This window comes from Manis pentadactyla, chromosome 11, assembly GCF_030020395.1.
Source record: "Manis pentadactyla isolate mManPen7 chromosome 11, mManPen7.hap1, whole genome shotgun sequence".
NCBI classification, from domain to species: domain Eukaryota; kingdom Metazoa; phylum Chordata; class Mammalia; order Pholidota; family Manidae; genus Manis; species Manis pentadactyla.
In genome coordinates, this window is record NC_080029.1 from 47,010,122 (window position 1) to 47,032,264 (window position 22,143).

Here is a 22,143-nt window from a genome sequence, read left to right on the forward strand (position 1 = left end):
GACTTATGATGTAAGGACAAACACATTTTCTTAGGAAGCAGTTGCAAAAACAATGAATTGATTCTGCCATTCAGTCCTTTAAAAACTCAACAAATTACCCAGAGTTGCACTACTGGAAATCCCTATTGAAATACAGCTATTCTTTCTTTCCTGTATGAAAATCAGGAAAATCTACCCATATACAAGAGGCTGTTTCCAAGTCTTAGCACAATATTATGATCACCTTTTACTTTTTGTTGAAGGTCTCATATGAGTTACATACTATATACTTTGTGAATAAATACATATGTACTTTCACTTTACCCCTTGGATAATTTTGGAAAAATTCCTGCAGCACAAAGTCATCAAATGCATCTACAATGGACGCATAATGTGGGCCTCACTGCAGTCTCTGTTTAAAGTCTAACTGACTTTTCCATAATGAAAGGGCAAGCGAATCTTCTTTCTCTGTTACAAACAAGCTGATGAGGATTTTGTGGCTGCCTTTATAAAGTATGTCAATATTGTATTGATTTACATTTTCTGTCATTTGAATATATACCTTCGATACAACTGACCTTTATTTCAAGAAAGAATATTTTTAAAAAATTTATGGCGTTTTGGTAAAAACAGGTTTGTGGGCAGACCCTCTTACAATCTTTAAGTAAACATATTTGATAATTGTACAATTTAAGTGTGACTTCATTTAAACATAAAAATAAAAACAAACCATCAGCAAAATAGCACTACACAATAAATATTTGTTGAATGAATAAATAGAGGGATGAATGACTTTATTCATTTGTATTCCTGGTATTTCTGCTCATCTAGCTAGCTTTTGATTGTAATTTGGCTTCCTGTATTGATCTGTCTTGAGGGAAAGAATGGCTCCTGTGGTCATTCTGGCAGTACAATTATATTCTTCCCAGAAACTAAAAAGTTGGCATTCTGGGTTTATTTAAAGATATGGCTAAACTGTGAATGCTTCCCCAAAGGGCCTAGCATAGTGACTGAAACTCAGCAGACATCTAATAGATGTTCAATGAATGTTTCCTGCTTCAGCCTAGGTTATTATTCCCTTCAGAGACTCTCTGCTCCAGTCTGAATGTCTGTGTCTCCCCCAAAATTTGTATATTGAAGTTCTAATCCCCAAGGTGATGGGTTTGGAAGGTAGGACCTTTGGAGGGTGATTAGGTCATGAGGCCCCTATAAAAGAAGCCTCACAGAGTTCCCAAGCCCCTTCTGACATGTGAAGACCCAGTAAAAAGATGAACCAGGAGGACCTCACCAAACACCAAATCTGGGAGCACCATTGAACTTCCCAGCCTCCAGAACTGTGAAAAATGCATTGGGCTTACAAGCCATCCAGTTTATGTATTTTGTTATAGTCCCGAACAGACTAAGACACTCTGATTTCAATAAACTGGACAAACAGTAATCCTAAAAATAAAAGTAAAATAAAATTCTAAATGTAGTGGATGGTTTATTAAAGAGGAGATACAGCAGATTGCGGTATGTTATATGACCACTGTCTTTCTTCATTCTAAATATTCTGTCATATACTTTGGACAAAGCCATTTCAAGTGCATGTCTGGGTCACTGGCTCAGAATAAATTATATGGAATAAGGCTACCCTAATACTTTTACACAGACAAAATAGGTAAAAATGAACAACTGTGACAACCTTTGAGAGAGAAGAAAAAAGAAAGGTGGCATAAAATTCACCACATAACTTCTAAAAGATGAGGGGAAAGACAGCCATGGTTGATGGGCCCTGCCCTATGCCTGATGGGGAAAGGAGCATGGCAGGATGTGCAGATGAGTGACATCAGTCTTTTATTCTACAAAGCAGCTGGCTTTGCCTCTTTTTCTCTCCTGCACCAAGGAGAACTCCCTCAGGCTTCATTCCACATCTGCCTGGTTATTCCAACAGTCCTCATTCCACACATGTGCTAGAAGTCTGAATCAATCAGACTTATTTGGCTTCTTGGGACATTACTAAAATACAATAGAATGCTTTGCATACAACCAAGGAAGTTCAGATACTGCCGTGTCAATTGCATACAGTAGAGAAGTAGAGTGGTGAGGAGCCACCTGACACCAGTTCCAACAGGTGGGGACTGGAATAGAGGAGCCCTTCCCTCTCTAGTCAAGATATTATAACATGATAAGATGCTCTAGAGGGCAAAAGTAGGAGAGTAGGAGAGTAGTACCAGGACAAATCAGATAAAGGATGGCTTTTTAAAGCAGAAAAGAAAGTTGAGGAGAGAAGCTTTGTGGCCTTTGCCTTGATATGGCTAAGGAATAACAAGGAAATAAACACACACAGTCACGTGAAATTAGATACTATACTTTCTAGCATAATTTATTCACTGTCAGCCTGGGAATGGCGAAATGGGTCTGTCCTAGTTCCAGTTCAGTTTCAAGAGGCAAAAACGATCTCAACTCCCACAAATACTGAGTGACACCTCCACTCACCAAGGTCTAAACCAAGATAGCAAGGTCAGGAAAGAATCTGGGCTTCCCTTTTCATGCCAACTGGACTGTGGTTTTTTTTTCATTATCTTTCAGGATCAACATCTTTTTCAAGAAAGATCATGTTATCTAAAAGAGTGTAGCCTTACACAATGGACCACAAGAGAATCATCTTCTCAGTATAACCTAATGAGTACCATATCTAAACAATAGAAACATTCATTCAATAGAGTAGGGAGTAATCTTTTTATACAGGGGATAAAATTCATTAACAGGAATTGTACTTCCTTGACTTGACATTTGGCTAAAATAATCTAACTAGATAGCTACACAAGTAGGCTATATTCCATCAGGAAACCTAAAGGAATAGAGATAGTTTAAATGTCATGATATTCCTTATTTAAAAATCCCCTGCATAGTACTTTTCATACTGTTCTATAGTGTTGTCTATTTGTCTGTATCCCCCACTAGGCTGTAAGGTCCTTGAAGGAACTGAGTGTCTTGCCTTTCTCTTTTGTATCTGAACCGAGCACAGAGGTGCCTGGCACATAGGTGGCCAGAAAAGCACTCTTAGAATGAATCTTTTCATGGGTAGTAAAGAGATCAAAGTTTACACACAATTTCATATTCTGCACATTGCATAGAGCAAGACTGGAGAAGAAACTGAAAAGCAGGTACATAGAAAGCTGTATAAATGGAAATGAGGGCTCTGACATTAGATGTTTTGAGTCAGGGCTGCGATGTCCAGTTGGGCACATTACTCATTACATAAGATTATCATCTGGCAATGACACAAATTGGGGCAAAAATCCAGCCCATGATCTGCTTACCAGGCCAAACACCTCCCACACTGCTCTGTATTTGCCCACAAGAAATGTCATCTTTCAACACAATTTTTTTGAAGTACAGTTGACATAATATTATACTAGTTTCAGGTAACTTAGTGGTTTGACATTAATATGTTATGAAATGCTCACCATAAGTATAGTTACCATCTATCACCATACAAAATCATTATATATTATTAACTATATTCCGTATATTTGCTATGCTTAACTTTTCATCCCTGTGACTTATTTATTTATTTTATAACTAAAGTTTATACCTCTTGATCCCCTTCACCTCTTTTACCCATCCTCTCACCCACTTCCTTCTGGCAAACACCAGTTTGTTCTCTATATTTATGAGTCTGTTTCTGGGGGTTTTTGATTGTTTTTGGTGGTTGTTTGTTCATTCATTTTGGTTTTTAGATTCCACATGTAAGTAAAGTCATGATATTTGTCTTTCTCTATGACTTATTTCGCTTAGCATAATACCCTCTAGGTCCACCCATTTTATCACAAATGGCAAGATTTCATTCTTTTTTATGACTGAGTAACATGCCATTGTGTACATATAATACATTTCCTTTATCTGTTCATCAGCTGATGGACACTTAGGTTGCTTCCATATCTTGACTATTGAAAATAATGCTGTAATAAACTTAGGGGTGAATGTATCTTTTCAAATTAATGATTTTGTTTTCTTTGGGATTACTGGGTCATATGGTATTTCTATTTTTAATTTTTTTGAGAAACCTCCATATGTTTTTTACAGTGGCTGCACCAATTTGAATTCCCACCAACAGTACACAAGGGTTCTCTTTTTCCCCACATCTTCACCGACACATTATTTGTCATCTCTTTCAAATTCATATATAAAGGCATTGTACAAGCTAGAGACAGTCCTGCTTCAAATAGTGACTTAATCTTTGACAAGTTAAATCCTAGGAGCAAGAAAAAGCCATACTACTAATCTGATTCCACCATAAAGGGAGTAAAAGAAACAGTGAAGATTTTGTAATCTTGAATTGAGAACCCTGAGGTTGAAGACTGTTTTTCTCTGGATTCTCAGCATAGGGTGATGGGCTTATAAAATAAAACTTGTTAGTAATATACAAGAATCACAAAAGGGAGCCTCAGTGCTCAACCTGATTGCAGAAAGTAAGCTATAATCAGAGATGTTCGAAGTACAGGAAGAACCTTGAAGGTCAAAGAATTCCATTGCTGAAAGAAGCTTTAAGATCATCTGGTCCAATAATCATTTCATTTCACAGACGAGGAAACAAAAAAGATCAAAAAGATTAAATGACTTGCCAGTGGTTAGCAAAACTAAGTGTAGAATCTAGGTGTTTTGTGGCTTTCTTCTAATAACCTACACAACTGGCTGGACTGGCCATGATTATATCAACACTGTGCACCCACCATGTGGGAGAGGTTGAGACATAGACTCAGTATCCATCAAGAGCCTTACAAGGAGGTTGAGAAAACATGAAATAAGTATTTTAAGATGTGGGTAAAATTGCAGTATTTCCAGAATCTCTTACCTGGCCTTAGTGTATCTTCATATCAATAGGTGTTTCCAAGGGGTGGAGAGTAGTCCATCTCCATAGTAATAGGTGATTGTGAGGGGGAGCGAGGGCCTATCTGGACCGGAGATGTTGGGTGGGGTCCTTTTTGCAGCGGGGTCACAAGAGACATGGGCAAGCAGAAGTGAAGAACTGCTTGTAAGCAATAAACGGTCTCTCCCACTTTATTTCTGCCTTTGACTGACTTCGGCTTCATAGGTAACTTGCCCCGGTGTGGGAACTTATCCAACCCCACCCCACCCCCCGCCCCCGCGGAGTTGCAAAAGATAAACGTTAATATATGAGGTGGCGTATAAAGGGAAGTTTCCACTATTGGGATGGAGTGGCTTCGTGTGGGCCAGCAATTCAGAAGGGACCAGAACTAAGTGCTACGAAAGTCCAACTGAGGAACCTAAGGTCACAAAAGCAGTATCAGTAGACTCCTGCTTTCGGGGGCCCGGGCCACGTAGATTAAGCCTCTGGGCACACGACCCAGACTACAAGGATGAGTGGGGTAAAGACCGTCCACATATGTGCTCTGACCTCGAGAAGGGCGGGGGAGGGGAAAACTAGGCAGGGAGAGGAGGGAGAGGAGAGCTGAGGAGCCCCGAAGACGACCGGGTGCCCTGAGGTGACCCAGCACGCGCGGCCTTCAGGCAGGAGGCGCCGACTAGGCGCTGAGAGGGAGGACCCGGGACTTCCGGGGCGGTGTGCGCGGCCGGCGGGGCGGGGCCGAGGGCCAAGCACCGCCTACGTCGGGCTGCGCAACAATGGGGCGGGCGGCGGAACGCAGCTGCGGCTGCGGCGGGCCTCGGGGGAGGCGGAGCCACTGCCGCTGCCGCCGCATCTCCGGTCGGGATTTGAAAGATTAAAAACTATCGGTGGAGAGGGCGACTGCGTTGAATGTGTGGCGGAAACGCTGGGGGCCACGGCTTGGCTGGGGGCCGGGCAGCCGACGGCGTCTCCACACCATGAATTACCCGGGCCACGGGTTCCTGCGGAACCCCGAGCATAACGGCCTGGGCTTGGATGCGGAGCCGGCGTTCGGCGGCCCCGTCTGCCTCTTCGACCACCTGCCGGGCAGGGACCCGGGCGACGGCGAGGTGCCCCCGGCCCTGCTGCGCGGGGAGACCGGGCTGCATTTGGCGCCGACCGCGGAAGACCACAATCACCACCTGGCCCTGGACCCCTGTCTCAGTGACGAGACCTATGACTTCAGCTCGGCCGAGTCGGGCTCCTCGCTGCGCTACTACAGCGCGGGTGAGAGCGGCGGGGGCGGCAGCTGCTCGTCTCTGCACCCTCCGCCGCCGCCGCCGCTGGTCCCGTCGAACTCGGAGAGCGGCGGGGCGGCGGGAGCGGGGCTCAGCGAAAGGAAGCGCGCCCGGCCCGGTGGCGCGGCCGCCCGACACCGCTACGAGGTGGTGACAGAGCTGGGCCCGGAGGAGGTGCGCTGGTTCTACAAGGAGGACAAGAAGACCTGGAAGCCTTTCATCGGCTACGACTCATTTCGCATCGAGCTCGCTTTCCGAACCCTACTTGAGGCCACGAGTGGCCGGCCTCAGGCCGAGGACGCGGACGGCCACCGTGTGTGCGGCCTGGCCTCCAGCTCCGGGGAGGACGACGATGAGGATCGCATCTGCGGCTTCTGCCCGCGCACGGCCGGGCACGAGCCCGAGATGGAGGAGCTGGTGAACATCGAGCGGGTGTGTGTGCGGGGCGGCCTCTACGAGGTGGATGTGACCCAAGGAGAGTGCTACCCGGTGTACTGGAACCGTGAGTAGCCGGCCGGGGAAGGGAGCGGGACGGGCTGCCTTTGCCGACAAGCACCCCTGCGGGTTTTGTGACCTGACTGCAGTGGGCAGAGAAGCGCGTGAGGCCTGGCTTTTGGTCGGAGCGAGATGGAGATTGTGCAGGCAGAACCGGCAGGTGAATGGCAAACGAGCAGGCGGCTAAATCCAAGCTGCCTTGGGTCAGGAGGAGAGGATCCTGCCGGGGTAGCGCCTCCTGGATGAGCCGGCCGCTGCTGCCAGATGGAGTAATCCAGGAACGGATGCCCAGATCGAGAGGTTTAATTTCGTGATCCTACCCGAGCTTTGTCCACCCGGGGATCTGATACGGCCTCATTTACCCTGAACTGCCTATAATTTAAATAGCAACCGATCCCTGGAGTGGAAATGTTTGAGAGGATTTGCACGAGAATCAACAGTTCCGTTATGAACTCAGGAAAAGGAAATTAATCCCTGGCGGGAAGGGAAAGGAGATAGGCTGTTCCTACCAGGTGTGTTGGGGGAGAGAGAAAACACTGCCTGAAGCAGTTCTAGCAAGTGGTTCCGCGCACTCTATATGGAACACTCGTTTTTGTCTTAGATACTTGTTTACATATTTCCATTTTTGTCCCTTACCCTTGAAATATTACAAGCCCTATGTCTTGGTTTCCTCGTCTGTAAAATAGGGATAATTTAAAACTACCTTGTAGGGTTGCCATGGAGATGAGATTAGCTAATATACCTAAGGTCTGGGAACTGTACTTGGCACACATGGGTGATGTAAGTGTAAACAATGGGTCCTTTTTCATTAAACAGCCACACACGTATGTTTGTAATTAGATTAAGGAAGAAGGCAATTAGAAATATCTGTCCATTGCATGTAGCAAATGTTAAATGTCTAATATATAACAGATACTCTATAGTAACAAGCTATTGGCCACCAATAATTTATAATATACAGTTTTAATTTTTACAGGCCAGTCCCCTATTCAATGTCTTCATTGATGCACTAGCATAAGGTCTTCCCTACACCTTACAACATTTTGCTTTGTATTAATTACAGGCATTGATGACTTAGATTCATTTCTGTATGTTTAGCATCTTATAGGCAGAGTACATCACCTTTTCTTAGTACTCTCGTACGACCTAGTGTAACAGATATTCAGCAAATAGGAATTGAATTGCATAAGTGATTCTGATAATGTTGAACATTCATATGTTAAGCATGAGTCACTAAAATAGCATTAAAACATGTATCAAATTCCCAAGTAAAATAATCGTAGCAGGAAACTTGATTTCTTACTATACTAAGATGGTATTGAAGGTATTTGGTACCATTTTCACAAGGCCAGATTCTCATATATCACTCCTTTTGATTATAAGCTCACTAAGGACATGGTAAACTTCTATTCACTCACTCATTCATTCAGCCAGCTCTTTCAGTTTTACCAAGTATTTGCATAACACAGTACTCTTTTGAAAGCATTGTTTGGAAAACTGGAAAAAAGGACAATCCTTACCCTTCAGGAGCTTCCCACATAGTTTTTTCTTCAAGTGACCTAGACATCATATAGACTGTAGATTATTTTTCCTTTGAAGATAGAAGCCCAAGGAGTTAGTGGAGCCATAAAATTGGATAAAATGCAGGACATCCTCAGTGGGGGAACTGGGAGCCAAGGGATGAATCTTCCTGTTAAAGCAACTAAAGTTTATTCACTTAGAATACTTGTGCTCTTTTGGTTTATGATAAAACTGTTAATGCTTGCATAGTGCTTTACTGTTTACAAAGTGATTTTTCACATTATTTCCTACTGATATCAAATTAATGCTGGCATTATGGATATGAAAAATGGGTTCAGAGAAATTAATGAACTTGTTCAAGGTCACTAAGAAAGTGGTAAAGCAGTTCATGGTCTAGTGAAGTTACAGTGCAGTGTCCAAAGAGCATTTCACCCACCCAGTGGTGAGGGTGTCAGGAAAGCTTCCCAGATAATGTAACACTGAGTCCTAAAGGATGAATTTAGTTAGGCAGAAGGCACAGGGAGATAGGGGAAAAGGCAGTCCAGGCAGATGGGATAACATATGCAAGGATACAGAAGCATGAACCTGCATGTCATTTTGAGGAAATTAGGGCTGTACTTGCAGAAGCCAAGACACAGAGGGTAGGTCTGGGATTTGATGACCAGAGACAGAGGTGTCTGGTTAGGAACAGGAGGAGATTGTGAAGGGAGCACCTGCCTGCAAATGGCGCAGTTGAGAAAGTAGCTAGAAAAGGAAGGAGGATGGATATGCAGTGCTAAGAAGTTTGGACTTTGTGCTGTGATTATGAGGGAACCAAACATTTGAAGGATCTCTGTTACTTAGGTGATGAGTGACAACACAAAGGTTGAATTGGAGAGTTAGAGAGTATCATTAGAATACCAGTATCATAAATCAAATGTGAAACAATAAGGGCCTATAAAATTTAACCTGAAAGGAAACATGGACTTAAGTCTTCTCAAATCTTTCCTTGGAGCAGATAAACAATAGCTAGTGTAGTTTATAACTTTGCTTTTCTTAACTAGCATTATTATAAGCAACACTTAATTCAACTCCATTTTAGCATTTTCTAAACAGTTTTCTGTAATACACTATCCTGTGAGTCACCCAGGCCTTCATATTAGCTGCAGTGAAAACACAATAGTGCTTTTTCTCCATAATTTAACACTTGTTACAAAATCCCATGGAACTTTGCTCTAATTGTTTCTTCAGGTCTCTGTATTACAGTACAAGCATGGTCTCTTCAGCCTTTCTTCAAGTTGAAAGGCAAATGATATTTTCAGCTTTTGACCATCCTCCCATTTTGCTTTTCTTTTTTAACCTTTTTGGAAACTTTCTGAATAGTGGTAATGAAAGGTTAAAAAAAAAAAAATCCAGTAAGTTCCTATATAGAATGGTGGTAGGATTCCAGTAGCCATTTAATAGACTTTTGTGACATAATTGAGTCAAGACCAACAGTTATCTATGTTCAATCTAAAAAAAAGGTGTTAATTTATATTATTTTTACTTTGCCGTTTGAACTCTTATTAGCAGATAAAATTTGAACAAATTTAGGGTACATGAATTAGAAGGAGAACAGAATTTGTCTTCTATAGATAGAAAACCAATATTATTACATATGAAAAAAGTGTAATTATAGGAAATTTATTTTTGCCTTTTTTGTCTGTCTAGATATTTTTCTGGCTGTATGTGGACATTATAGGTAAAAATTGATTATTGCTGAGTAATGGTTAAGTGAACTCTCTTGCTCCCCATTTCTTCCTAAGCAGCTTGTAGTTACCTCATAAGCTTGTTTTGAGAATTATTATATACAACATGCCTAGAACAATGGTTGGTACAAAGCATTAGGTGTTAATTATATGTGGATCTAAAAAAACAATGTATCTTGCTTGTAGAAACTAATATGAAGATTATTAAGACTGACCAGTACAAAATTGTCAAATATCCACGCTTTGTTTTTATTGGCCTGTACCTCATTACAAGTGAAAGAATATATACAGTATTAGCATGAAAGTGGCCAGAGCGTTTAGTAATGGCAATGGGAAGGCATATGGAACATTGTGGAGATATTTGATGAGTTTAGAATAGTCTCATAGCAATTCTGATGCAGGGTATACTAAGGAGTATGTAATTTCCATTCATTAACTGAATTCATACTGTTGTTTAATTGATAAAATATTTATATGAGTGTGTAGTTCTTCCCTTCCTTTCTGGTGTGCCTGAGGCCTATTTGAACTATAATTCTAAACCATTTTCAGCTTCAAACACATACAATTTAACCAGTCTTCATGATGTATTGAATAGAAAATAATATTTCTAACAAAATAAGGTAGAAAAATTCAGACTTTTTCTGCGATTACCCAAATTATGTATGTTTATTAACTTGGCATACCAGTAACCATCTCTTAGGTCTATTTCATTTAAGGGTTAATAATACTTGATGAGGTGCAGCGTATCATGGGGAAGAAATGGAGTCCAAGCTGGTAGGAGGCACTTGAATTTCTTCATCAGTTTCTGCTTTCCATAAAGCAGAACTATAGAGATTAGAGACCAGGGATTGATTTACCTGACTGAAAAAGTTTTGGTAGTCTTTTCTGTCTTACTCTTTTTAACCATGTTATTTCCCACTGGCATAGACTACAAAGCAGCCTCAGGGGCTTTGGAACCCTGGCTGCTTAGGTTTGCAGAACCCCAGCAGAACCCTGTTCCATATTAAGAAAACCCTATTCCATATCAAGCCTGTTTTAAACTGCATTTTTCACTGACCTTCAGAAATAGCACAAAAATATGAATGTCCATGTGTGGAGGGCAGGGCTTGGCACAACCTGACAAGGTGTCAGGACTTTTCTTTCCATTTGCATTATACATTAGTTTAAAAACTGATGTAATGCCAGTTGCTGATCCACCTTGCTTGGCTCAAAATGTAATAAAGCATATTGTACAGTGCTTTATATAAATGTTCAGAGTAATTAGTATGTTTTGTTTACTCCGTCACCTCCTCTCCCTGTCTTTCCTCTTTTACTGTTTTGTCATGAAAAAGACCTCTTGTACTCTTCCCTCTTCCAGATTTATTTCCTGGGTCTTTTATCTCCATATCAGGTCTTACCGTTTCTGCTTTGCTAAGACCTTTGATGTCTGGAATCCTGGGGTGGAACCTTTTCTGTAGAGAGCAAGAAAAAGCTGGATGTTCTAGTTGTGGAATCCCCTGAGAATTATGGACACTAGGTGAGGAGAGTAAGGGAATAGAAAGGAGAGAGTAAAATGAGGAATGTATTCACAGGAAGCCTACGTTGATTATTGGCAGATGGGGAGGTAAGCAGGTGTAGAATCCCTGAGTGTTGGGAAATCTGGTCTAAGACCTTTATCTTTATTTTTTCATGAGTGTGATGGAATTTAAATTGCATATTATCAAGAAAACCTTCAACACTGATAAACGATATAGGTACAGTCTCTTTTTTTTTGCCACAGTGCATTCCTAAAAGCTCAGTTAAAAAGTAGAGCAAGGAAAAACATCACTTTTTATAGTCATTATCTATAACCTGTAACTCTACTCTTTTGAATCTGACTTGGTAAAGAGAAATTATGCCCACAAAAGATGTGAATCATTGACAAGTGAGTGGATTAATAGAATGAAGAGCATAATACAGATGCTTTTTGATATTCCTGGTTTAGGGGACAAATGAAATTCAAGGTGGTGAAAAATAAGAATTGTCTGTGCCAGAGAACTAAAAAAAGCTAAAAATACTGATATGATCATATAAAAATAATTGTTCTTTGTACTGCTTTCTAATTTTCCAGATAGCCATTTAAGAATAAATTATACACTCATTAATATTTGTTCTAATGTTTTATTACATTATCTTTATAATCTTTGTATTTGTATGTTCACATAAACTCCACCTTGTTTGTGTGTGGCTCAAATTGGTATGTTGTACAAGTGCATTATTATATGAATTTGTTCTTATTTTTCCAGTTTCAATAATTGTGGATTTAGACTATTCATTTGGGATTGTTCTTCCTTCTTTAAATAGGCCTGTATTGCTGTATACTTTCCTCTTAGAACTGCCTTCACTGAGTCCCACAGAAGTTGGGGCATTGTGCTTTTGTTTTCATTTGTCTCCATATATTGCTTGATCTCTGTTTTAATTTGGTCATTGATCCATTGATTATTTAGGAGCATGTTGTTAAGCCTCCATGTGTTTGTGAGCCATTTTATTTTCTTTGTATCATTTATTTCTAGTTTTATACTTTTATGATCTGGGAAGTTGGTTGGTAGAATTTCAATCTTTTGGAATTTACTAAGGCTCTTTTTGTGGCCTAGTATGTGGTCTATTCTGGAAAATGTTTCATGTGCACTTGAGAAGAATGTGTATCCTGCTGCTTTTGGGTGGAATGTTCTATAGATGTCTGTTAGGTCCATCTGTTGTAATGTGTTGTTCAGTGCCTCTGTGTCCTTACTTATTTTCTGTCTGGTGGATCTGTCCTTTGGAGTGAGTGGGGTGTTGAAGTCTCCTAAAATGAGTGCATTCCATTCTATTTCCTCCTTTAATTCTGTTAGTATTTGTTGCACATATATAGGTCTCCTGTGTTGGGTGCATAGATATTTATAATGGTTATATCCTCTTGTTGGACTGACCCCTTTATTATTATGTAATGTCCTTCTTTGTCCCCAGAGATATTTTTTAACAATGGCTTGTAACTTGCTTATTGTGTGATGCCAGAGCTCAAGTGGAAGTTAGGAGGGTAGCCAGACATGAGGGCATCTGACATAGGGTATTCTAAGCCTGAACCAGGGTATAAAAGATGCCCATACTGGAAAGGCAGGGATAATCCTCTCAAACCCAAAAAAGAAAATTCTTTATGTACATGTCTAAAAATCCCATTTAGGGTGGTTTTCCAGCATTAGAGCTTCTTCCCTATGGAGATTCATTACTGACTTGATGATTTAATATCTATTACAGCTATAATTAGGGATCTGTTGGCTGATGTCTCTATGTTGCTGAGAATTGTTTTAATGGTAGGATTAGCTAGGCCAAGAATTTATCTCATAGCTATCTAATGCTCACATGCTAACTAACTTCTGGCAAGTACTGTAACCATCAAAATAATCCACCCCTTCTTTGTGGCTGACATTTACAAACATAACACTGCCCCAAAGAAGCCAAAAAAAGAGTACATTCTACATGATTCCATTATATAAATTACCAAAAAGCAAAAGTAACTTGTGGTGCTAGAGGTCAGGACTATGTTTTCCCTTGTGAGGGGTAAGAGGGTAGCACCTGGAAGGGAGATGCAAGAAGAAGGTTTCTGAAATGCTAATACTGTTCTTTGAGATCTGTGTGTAGCTGTAGAAGGCCATTGAGCTCTGTGCTAATGACTTGTGCACCTGTCTTTATGTGGGTCATGTAACAAAATGTTCACCCCCAAGAAATCCCCTGTTCTTGCTTCTTGGAAAATGTCAAGCTCTTTGCTCTGAGCCAGATAATTATCAGAAAACAGAATGCTAATGTCTGACAGATCACTACAGCAAGTAGACCTACTAAACAGATTGGCAAGTGCCACCTAATACTAAGGAAGGCCCAGTTTGGAGCAATACTGAAGATGCTCATTCTACCAAACTTGGCAACCTATGGAGTAATGCTGAATGAAATATATGCCTTGAGCAGCAACATTCAGCATACCTTCATCAAAACCATACTTTATAATAGGTATTCTTATCTTTTAGGTTCTAAATACACACGAATATAGTGCTTCTATTCAAGGACCCCAAAGAAGTGAGGAAGACTAAATATAATACAGCAGGATAAACCTTGATGAATGTACACAGAATTCACTCAGTGGAATCACAGAGAAGGGAAGGTGATAAAAGACTTCTTGAAGAAAAGTATGAAAGTCCACTATGTGAGGAAAACAGAGAAGAGCATCCTTAAAAGAAGGAACAGCACATGCAGGATACAGAAGTATAGCTCATCATAACACATTCAGGGAACTGTCCTTGTTGACATGGAAAACACAGGGACTGTTAGCATTATCTTATGTATCCCTAGAGCTTGCCCTAGTGCCTGATTCAAGGTAGACATTCAGATATCTGGAAGAATAAATATGTGAAGTAGCATCAGGCATGTGAAGAGGTTGTCCAGGAAACAACAATAATGAGCTTATAAACCAGCCTAAGAAGCTCAAAGATCACCTGGAAGGCAGAGAAGAACTGTAAAGGAATTTAAGTATTCAAATAACAGATTTGTGATATTCTAGAAAGGTTCTCTGACAACTCTATTGAGTTTCTAAAGAGGTGAGAGTAAAGGGAATCTGTGTGTGTGTGTGTGTGTGTATGTGTGTTTGTGCATGTCCTTACACATACACAGGCTTGTGAGTAGTCATTTAGTAGTGTTGCATAGTTGAAGGTAGGGATATTAAGTTTAGATAGGAAGTTACTGAAATAAAACAGGTAGAAATGATAAGTGTGAATTGTGTCATTGACGGTAGGCCTGAGATAAATTTGAGGGTGATTTAGAAGATACAGTAAGCAGTAGTTAGTGTTCAGTTATAGTTGTAAGAAATATGTGAGAAGGAGGCATCGTGAATGACTCTCAGACCAGCTGAATACTATCAGCACACCATTTTTCTATGATAGGGAATAGGTAGAATAAAAGGTTTGAGTTGTTATGCTTTTTTTGCAGGAACCTAGTATGTTCCATCGCTAATTGTGGTTCTGGTAACCATTGGTTTGTCTTCTAGGAGATGTTTAATTAGCAGTTGAAATTTGGGTTTAGAGTTAAAGACAGAGGTCTGAACCAGAAAGATACAGTATTTGACAGCATAGTGGTGGAATTTAAAGTTTAGGTAAAGCTCCCAAAACATGTATCAAAAGAATACATGTGTAGATTTATTAGGCTCACGAGAGAAAAAGAGGAGTGCAGATGTGTGCTATAAACTTGCTTTACTGTTTTTAACTCTGCTTTTTACCTCCAGTGATTTTTATGAGGAGGCATGATTGGCTCTGGTTTGTAAGTCTCATAGACTAGCAATGTAAAATTTCCCAAATTATTTTAAAGTTAGCAACACAGCTAAATAATCTTTGTCTCCTGAGAGGGCTAAAAAGGGGCTTTTCTTATTTGAGAATATAGGTTGCATTGTGTAGTAGAAAGAGCTCATTAAATGAACTTTAGAGTCAACTTTAGTTGGAATCTTGTTTCTCATTAACTATGTGCTTTTAGGCAAGTTATTGAGTTTTACTAAGATTCAGTTTACTTGTAAAACTGGGACACTTGTAACTGTTTTCCAAGATTAAATGAAAAGAGCTTTTTGATCTGGAGAATAGTGGCAACTGTCCAGATCTTAATCTTTCCACATATCCTACCAAAAAGCCATAAGATCAAAAACATCACGCACACATGCACACAACCCATACATGACTCACACCTTCAGCATTGCTACAAGATAGATAATACCAGGAATTTTTAATTACTTGTATGTAAAGAAACGGCATATTACAGCTGTTCCTCAGGGCAGGTGCTACAGCCCTAATGGCCATTATGTTCTGAAAATCTTAGCCAAAAGTCAGGTGTAATGTCTTTTCCCCATCCAGGACGCTGCTGAGATCCCCATAGCTAGATTACTCTGAAGCAAATCTGAGACATATCACTTCATCCATAAATACTTTAATATAACTCTCAAAGATATGGTGCTTAAAAAAATTAATAAATCCTTGATTCGAGTAATTGATTACATTCTCCCAATTATCTCATTTATGTTTTACAGTTGATTTAAGTTTCAAACAAGGTTCTCCCACTGAATATGGTGAATTTTCTTGTAACTCTCTTTTAATGTATAGATTTTCTCCTCTTTTTCTGAAACCAGGTTATTTGTTCTGAAGAATCTGTGTTTTGGAGTTCCCTTATTACATACTCACAGTGTCATTTAACATATTCCTCTGTTCCATTGTCTCTTTGTATGTTCTGTTAAATCGTAATTATGTCTAGGGATTTGATCAGAAAAACAAAAAACCTCTGAGTCTGGAGCGTAGGGCAAGGTGAAGCTTAAGAGGTAGTGAAAAATGAGATCAGAGGTTAAAATAAAGCACAAACAAAGTTATCCTCAGAAAGAAGAAATCCCACACACAACTGGCAAAATACAAACACAGGCCTATAACTTAGTAATTAGTGTCCTAGCTTTTATCAGATATAAGATAATGAAAGTGTTAGGGAACAGAAGTAGCAGTATCAAAGAAACATTGCTCTTAAGAGAGGAGGTGGAGAAAGAGATGCCCCTTGGAACCATGGCAGTGAAAGGAAAGAAGGAAGTAAGAAACTTAAGGGTCCTGAAGAAATTAAAAAGAAGACACACCAGTCCAGTCGGATGCTCACCCACCCCTACCACCACCTACCATTGTCCATTAAAGGAGTGGCTCTTACTAATCTGCAGAAGCAAACATTATTGAAAGAAGAGCTCTATTCATAAAATGCTCAGGAATATAAATAAATCAAATGACACACAAAGCTACTTTAAGAGAATTACAGAAAATGTGAATCAATACATTTCCACTGGTTAAAAAGTCTTCCCCTAAAAAGCAAGCACAAAACAAATGGAAACTGTATTATAATGCTCCAACCAAATAAAGTATACTCAAACAAATTTGTGGATGAACTAATAGGGCATTGATGTAAGTAAGGGGCATTGACAAGAAAGGAAAGAAAACAACCAAAAAAAAAAAAAGAAAAGAAAATGACATGCAGAAAGAAATAAAAAACTTCAGAGAGAAAGCAGGTAAAATGTATATAAAGGCAAAGGAAGACCCAACTAATGAAAGTCCCCATAGGAGAAAAAGAATCAATAGAAAAAATCCTAAAGAACTCACCCCAAAACTACTTAAACTAATAAATAACTGAATTCAGCAAAGTTGAAGGATATAAAATTAATACACACAAATCTGTTACATTCCTGTATACTAACAGTGAACTAGCAGAAAGAGAAATCAGGAAAGCAATTCCATTTACAACTGTATCAAAAAGAATAAAATACCTAGGAATAAACCTAACCCAGGAGGTAAAAGACCTCTACCTTAAAATCACAAGACACTCATAAAAGAAAGAAGATACCAATAAATGGAAATATATCCCATGCTCAAGGATAGGAAGAATTAATATTGTCAAAATGGCCATCCTGCCCAAAGCAATTTACAGATTCAATGCAATCTCTTATCAAAATACCAACAGCATTCTTCAATGAACTAGAAAAAATAGTTCTAAAATTCACATGGAACCGCAAAAGACCCCAAATAGCCAAAGCAATCCTGAGAAGAAAGAATAAAGCTGGGGGGATTACACTTCCCAACTTCAAACTCTATTACAAAGCTACAGTAACCAAAACAATTTTGTACTTGCTCAAGAACAGACCATAGATCAATGGAACAGAATAGAGAACCCAGATATAAATCCACACATATATGGCCAATTAATATATGATAAAGGAGCCAAGGATATACAATGGGGAATTGGCAGCCTCTTCAACAACTGGTGTTGGCGAAACGGAACAGCTGCATGTAAGAGAATGAAACTGGGTTATTGTCTAACTCCATACACAAAAGTAAACTCGAAATGTATAAAAGACCTGAATATAAGTCATGAAACCATAAAATTCACAGAAGAAAATTTAGACAAAAATCTTGAATATAAACATGAGCAGTTTTTCCTGAACACATCGCCTTGGGTAAGGGAAACAAAAGCAAAAATGAAGAAATGGGACTATGTCAAACAAAAAAGTTTTCTGTACAACAAAGGACACCATCAGCAGAACAAAAAGGCATCCTACAATATGGAATATATTTATAAATGACGTCTGATAAGGGGTTAACATCCAAAATATATAAAGAGCTCACACACCTCAACATCCAAAAAGCAAATAACCCAATAAAGAATGGGCAGAGGATCTGAACAGACAGTTCTCCAAAGAAATTCAGATGTCCAACAGACACATGAAAAGATGCTCCACATCACTAATCATCAGGGAAATGCAAATTAAAACCACAATGAGATATCACCTCATACCAGTTAGGATGGCCAATATCAAAAAGACAAGGAACAACAAATGCTGGCAAGAATGCGAATAAAGGGGAATACACTGCTGGTGGGAATGTAAACTAGTTCAACCATTGTGGAAAGTAATATGGAAGTTTCTCAAAAAACTAAAAATACAAATACCATTTGACCCAGGAATTCCACTCCTAGGAATTTACCGAACAATAAAAAGATCCCTGATTCAAAAAAACACATGCACCCCTATGTTTATTGCTGTACTATTTGCAATAGCCAAGATATGAAAGCAACCTAAGTATCCATCAATAGTTGAATGGATAAAGAAGATGTGGTTACATATACACAATGGAATATTATTCAGCCATAAGAAAGAAACAAAACCTACCATTTGCAACAACATGGATGGAGCTTGGGGGTATTATGCTCATTGAAATAAGCCAGGCAGAGAAAGACAAATACCAAATGATTTCACTCATTTGTGGAGTATAACAATAAAGCAAAACTGAAGGAACACAACAGCAGCAGACTCACAGACTCCAAGAAGTGACTAGTGTTTACCAAAGGGAAAGGGTTGGGGAGGGTGGTTTTTGAGGAGGGGTGATTAAGTGGCATTATGATTAGCAACATAATGTAGGGGGGTCACAGGGAAGGCAGTATAGCACAGAGAAGACAGCAGTGACTCTATAGCCTCTTACTGTGCTGATGGACAGTGACTGCAATGTGGTGTGGGGGGATACTTGATAATATGGGTGAATGTTTAACCACAGTGTTACTCATGTGATACCCTCATAAGATTGTATGTCAATGATACCTTAACAAAAACAATTTTTTAAAGAATCAATGGCACAGAACTAATTATTAAACCATAATCCAAGGGAACTTTCCAAAAATAAGAGTACTACTAAAATCTACTTCTTCAAAGGGCCCACCTTGGACAAGTCGAGTTGTAAACTTAGATTTTAAAGACAAGTAAAGCTATTATATTTAAAGACAAGTTTTTTTTCTGGGCCTTCTGGTTGAAGTAGGGGAGATTATGCTACTAATAAAAGTATATTAAGTTTATATCAGACTTCTTAAGAACAATACACAAAGCAAGGCTACAGCAGAGTAGCATTTTTACAAACTTGGGGAAACAAAGTTAAAGTTAGTCAACCTGTCAAACATCAGGGCTATAAATAAACAGCTTTGAGCATGAAAGAATTTAGGAAATATTTAACGAGAATTTAATTGTAAATCCAAGTCTAAAACAGTGGTGAGTACATGAGTGTAATTGTTACATGTTCTGTCAAAGTAAAAAGAATAAAACTAAGAGTGAGTGAAGAAGGGGAAAATAGAATAAAGTCATTCCTTATTGTATAAGAAATAAATGGGAGTTATAGGACACTACATAAAATGGACTGGCCAGATAGTAAAAGCATAAGGAATTAGAGGGATTTAGGATATGCTTACATACATACATACATACATATAACACATGCAGTTTGTGAAAGTAACTGTTAGAACAACAACAACAAAAAGCCAGCTAGAGTAAAATAAAAAGAATTAAGTGTGAATAATAAAAATATTGAAATGGTAGAATATAGAATTCAGGCATGTTGGTTATATCAATAAATATAAATGAGTTTAAATCACTGTGAAAAAAAAAGGATTTCAGAAAGCAAAATCCAGTTCTATGCTGTATACCAGAGACACATCTAAAACACAGTGTTTCCAAAAGGTTAAAAATTAAATTAAATTCAAACAATAAGAAAGCTGGGTTTAGCAATCTCAATAAACAAAGCAGAATCCAGACAAAAAAAAATCACTGAGCAACATATGGATGTGCTTGATAATGTTTAAAGCCATAATTCACTGTAAAGTTATAACATTTTTTAGTATCTATGCACCAAATAGCACACTAAGCACCTAAATATAGCAGAATTGCTGTAGCAGAATATAGGATAATGGAAGAAAAAGAACACATAATGGGAGATTTTTAATATATCACAGTACAAGTCTCCTATAAGATGTTTCGGGATCATCTAGTAAATTTCCTGTCCCAAATCTGAAATTATCCATTTCTTCCAGGACTTTTGGTTTCTTTTAGTGGGAAATGATAGAGAGCATGATCTCTATCTCAGGTGGGCTCACTTACACTGTTTTGGTCTTTGTTTCTTAGTGGACAGAGCTTAGGAGATTTTTAAAATAGAAAATACATTGTTCTTGCTGAAATTTCTAATTGAAAATTTAAATTGCTGTTTTTATTTCTTTGATTTTTATATTTCTCTTTTTTCTTGTGCTAAAAGTCTTGGTATTTAATAGTTTAATAGTATTAACAACATTAATCATCTTAACCTATGCTTCAAATTAGCAATACCAATATTAATACAATTATTAGCAATCACATTGCAAAGGATTTAAGATATGTTTGCAGCTCTTTTTGTCCAAAGGCTATATCCTATCATGTATGTACAAATTTTGCTGTTTTAAATCTAGCTGAAATAATTTCCCTGTATATGATCAAACCACCAACTCTATACAATTTATTTCATTTTGCTTTTTATTTTTAGGGTTTTGTTATTTCCATTTTAGTTTTGCTTTATTCTTAAAAAATTTTAAAGGATTCAGGATAGCTAAGCTGACAGTTATGGTTTGTTTTAAATAATAAATATTTAAGCAAATAAACATACAGCAACTATAAAAGTCTTAGATTTATAGGAATAGTGTTTAAGCAAAGAAATGTTGACTTATTCAAGAAAACTTTTCTCAATTTTTTTCTAAAATGTGTGATGAATTTACTATAATTATGTGTTTCAGTTATTCCTGTATACTAACTGAGAGCCCAGAACCTTCAAGGCAGTCCAGAAATGTGCAATATACTACCACACATAATATGAGTGTCTACCAATATTTTCTAAGACATTGGAAAGACCAAAGCCTTGCATAGAACTAGCCTTCACCCTTTAGCCTACCAGTTTTGTTTACTCAGGACCTTGGTTTATGTAGATTACTACTCATCTACCATTCTAATGCCAAAATAATTTTTATGTATAGTATTTAATGCAAGTATGTTTACATGCTGTAAAAAAATGATATGTTGCAGCTTAAAATCAAACCTTTAAAATTTTATGATTCTTTTGAGTCATGATAGTCTGTTTTCTCCACAGTAGTAGCGAAATGCAAAATTTTAATTGCTAAACCTCTTTCTGGGAGTTTGGGTCCTAACGTATAATTAACTCTGTGATTCTCTCTTCAGAGGCTGATAAAATACCAGTAATGCGTGGACAGTGGTTTATCGATGGTACTTGGCAGCCTCTAGAAGAAGAAGAAAGTAATTTAATTGAGCAAGAACATCTCAGCTGTTTTAGAGGTCAGCAGATGCAGGAAAATTTTGATATTGAAATATCAAAATCCGTAGATGGAAAAGATGGTAAGAATAATTAATATATTTCATATGTTCTGTAAATCAACTTTGTTGATAAAATTTAGAGTAGTTCCTAAGTTTGACAAAGTAGTTCAGGAATGTTTGAATTTATAAAATTTCTAATTATTTAAACATTATTATTTTCAAATTAAAACTGTTAATGAATTTTTTAACTATCTCAATATTTATGTTTACTGGCATGACACTAACATTGTTTACTATAAATGTACAAATGGTTATAATGTGCTTTCTGAATTAGTCCTGTTCAGCATTTTTTAGTTGTCAAAGAAAATTGAACTTACAAAAAAAATCCTGTTATTATATCGAAAGAGCAGTTTTGTTAATATTGTTAAATTGGTTCTTTTCCTGAAGTTTAAAAGAAACTTTAATTGAGTCCATATTGATAACCACATAAACTTTTAATTTGAAACAACCTGTTCCTTACATTTCCTTATTCTGTATTGGGATTGTTTGCAGTACCTTAAAATATTTATATAACAGACAAAATTGCCATGTTTCATCATATATCTGATTTTGAGTAAAATTCAAAATGTGTGGTAA

The 22,143-nt window shown here is 38.3% G+C and overlaps 1 protein-coding gene across 4 annotated transcripts in view; it reads left to right on the forward strand.

The window, feature by feature from the left end:
* The first annotated feature begins 5,632 nt into the window (after positions 1 to 5,632).
* Positions 5,633 to 22,143, forward strand: part of DDHD1 (DDHD domain containing 1) — a 90,736-nt gene continuing 74,225 nt past the window's right edge. For 2 of the 4 annotated variants that reach the window (XM_036918146.2, XM_057488456.1), the window contains exons 1-2: positions 5,633 to 6,613; positions 21,415 to 21,588. In XM_036918146.2, coding sequence (XP_036774041.1) covers positions 5,812 to 6,613; positions 21,415 to 21,588 — 976 coding nt within the window. In that variant the 5' untranslated portion in view covers positions 5,633 to 5,811. The remainder of the gene's footprint in view (positions 6,614 to 21,414; positions 21,589 to 22,143) is intronic. The other 2 variants (XM_036918169.2, XM_036918181.2) reach the window with 1 other exon arrangement.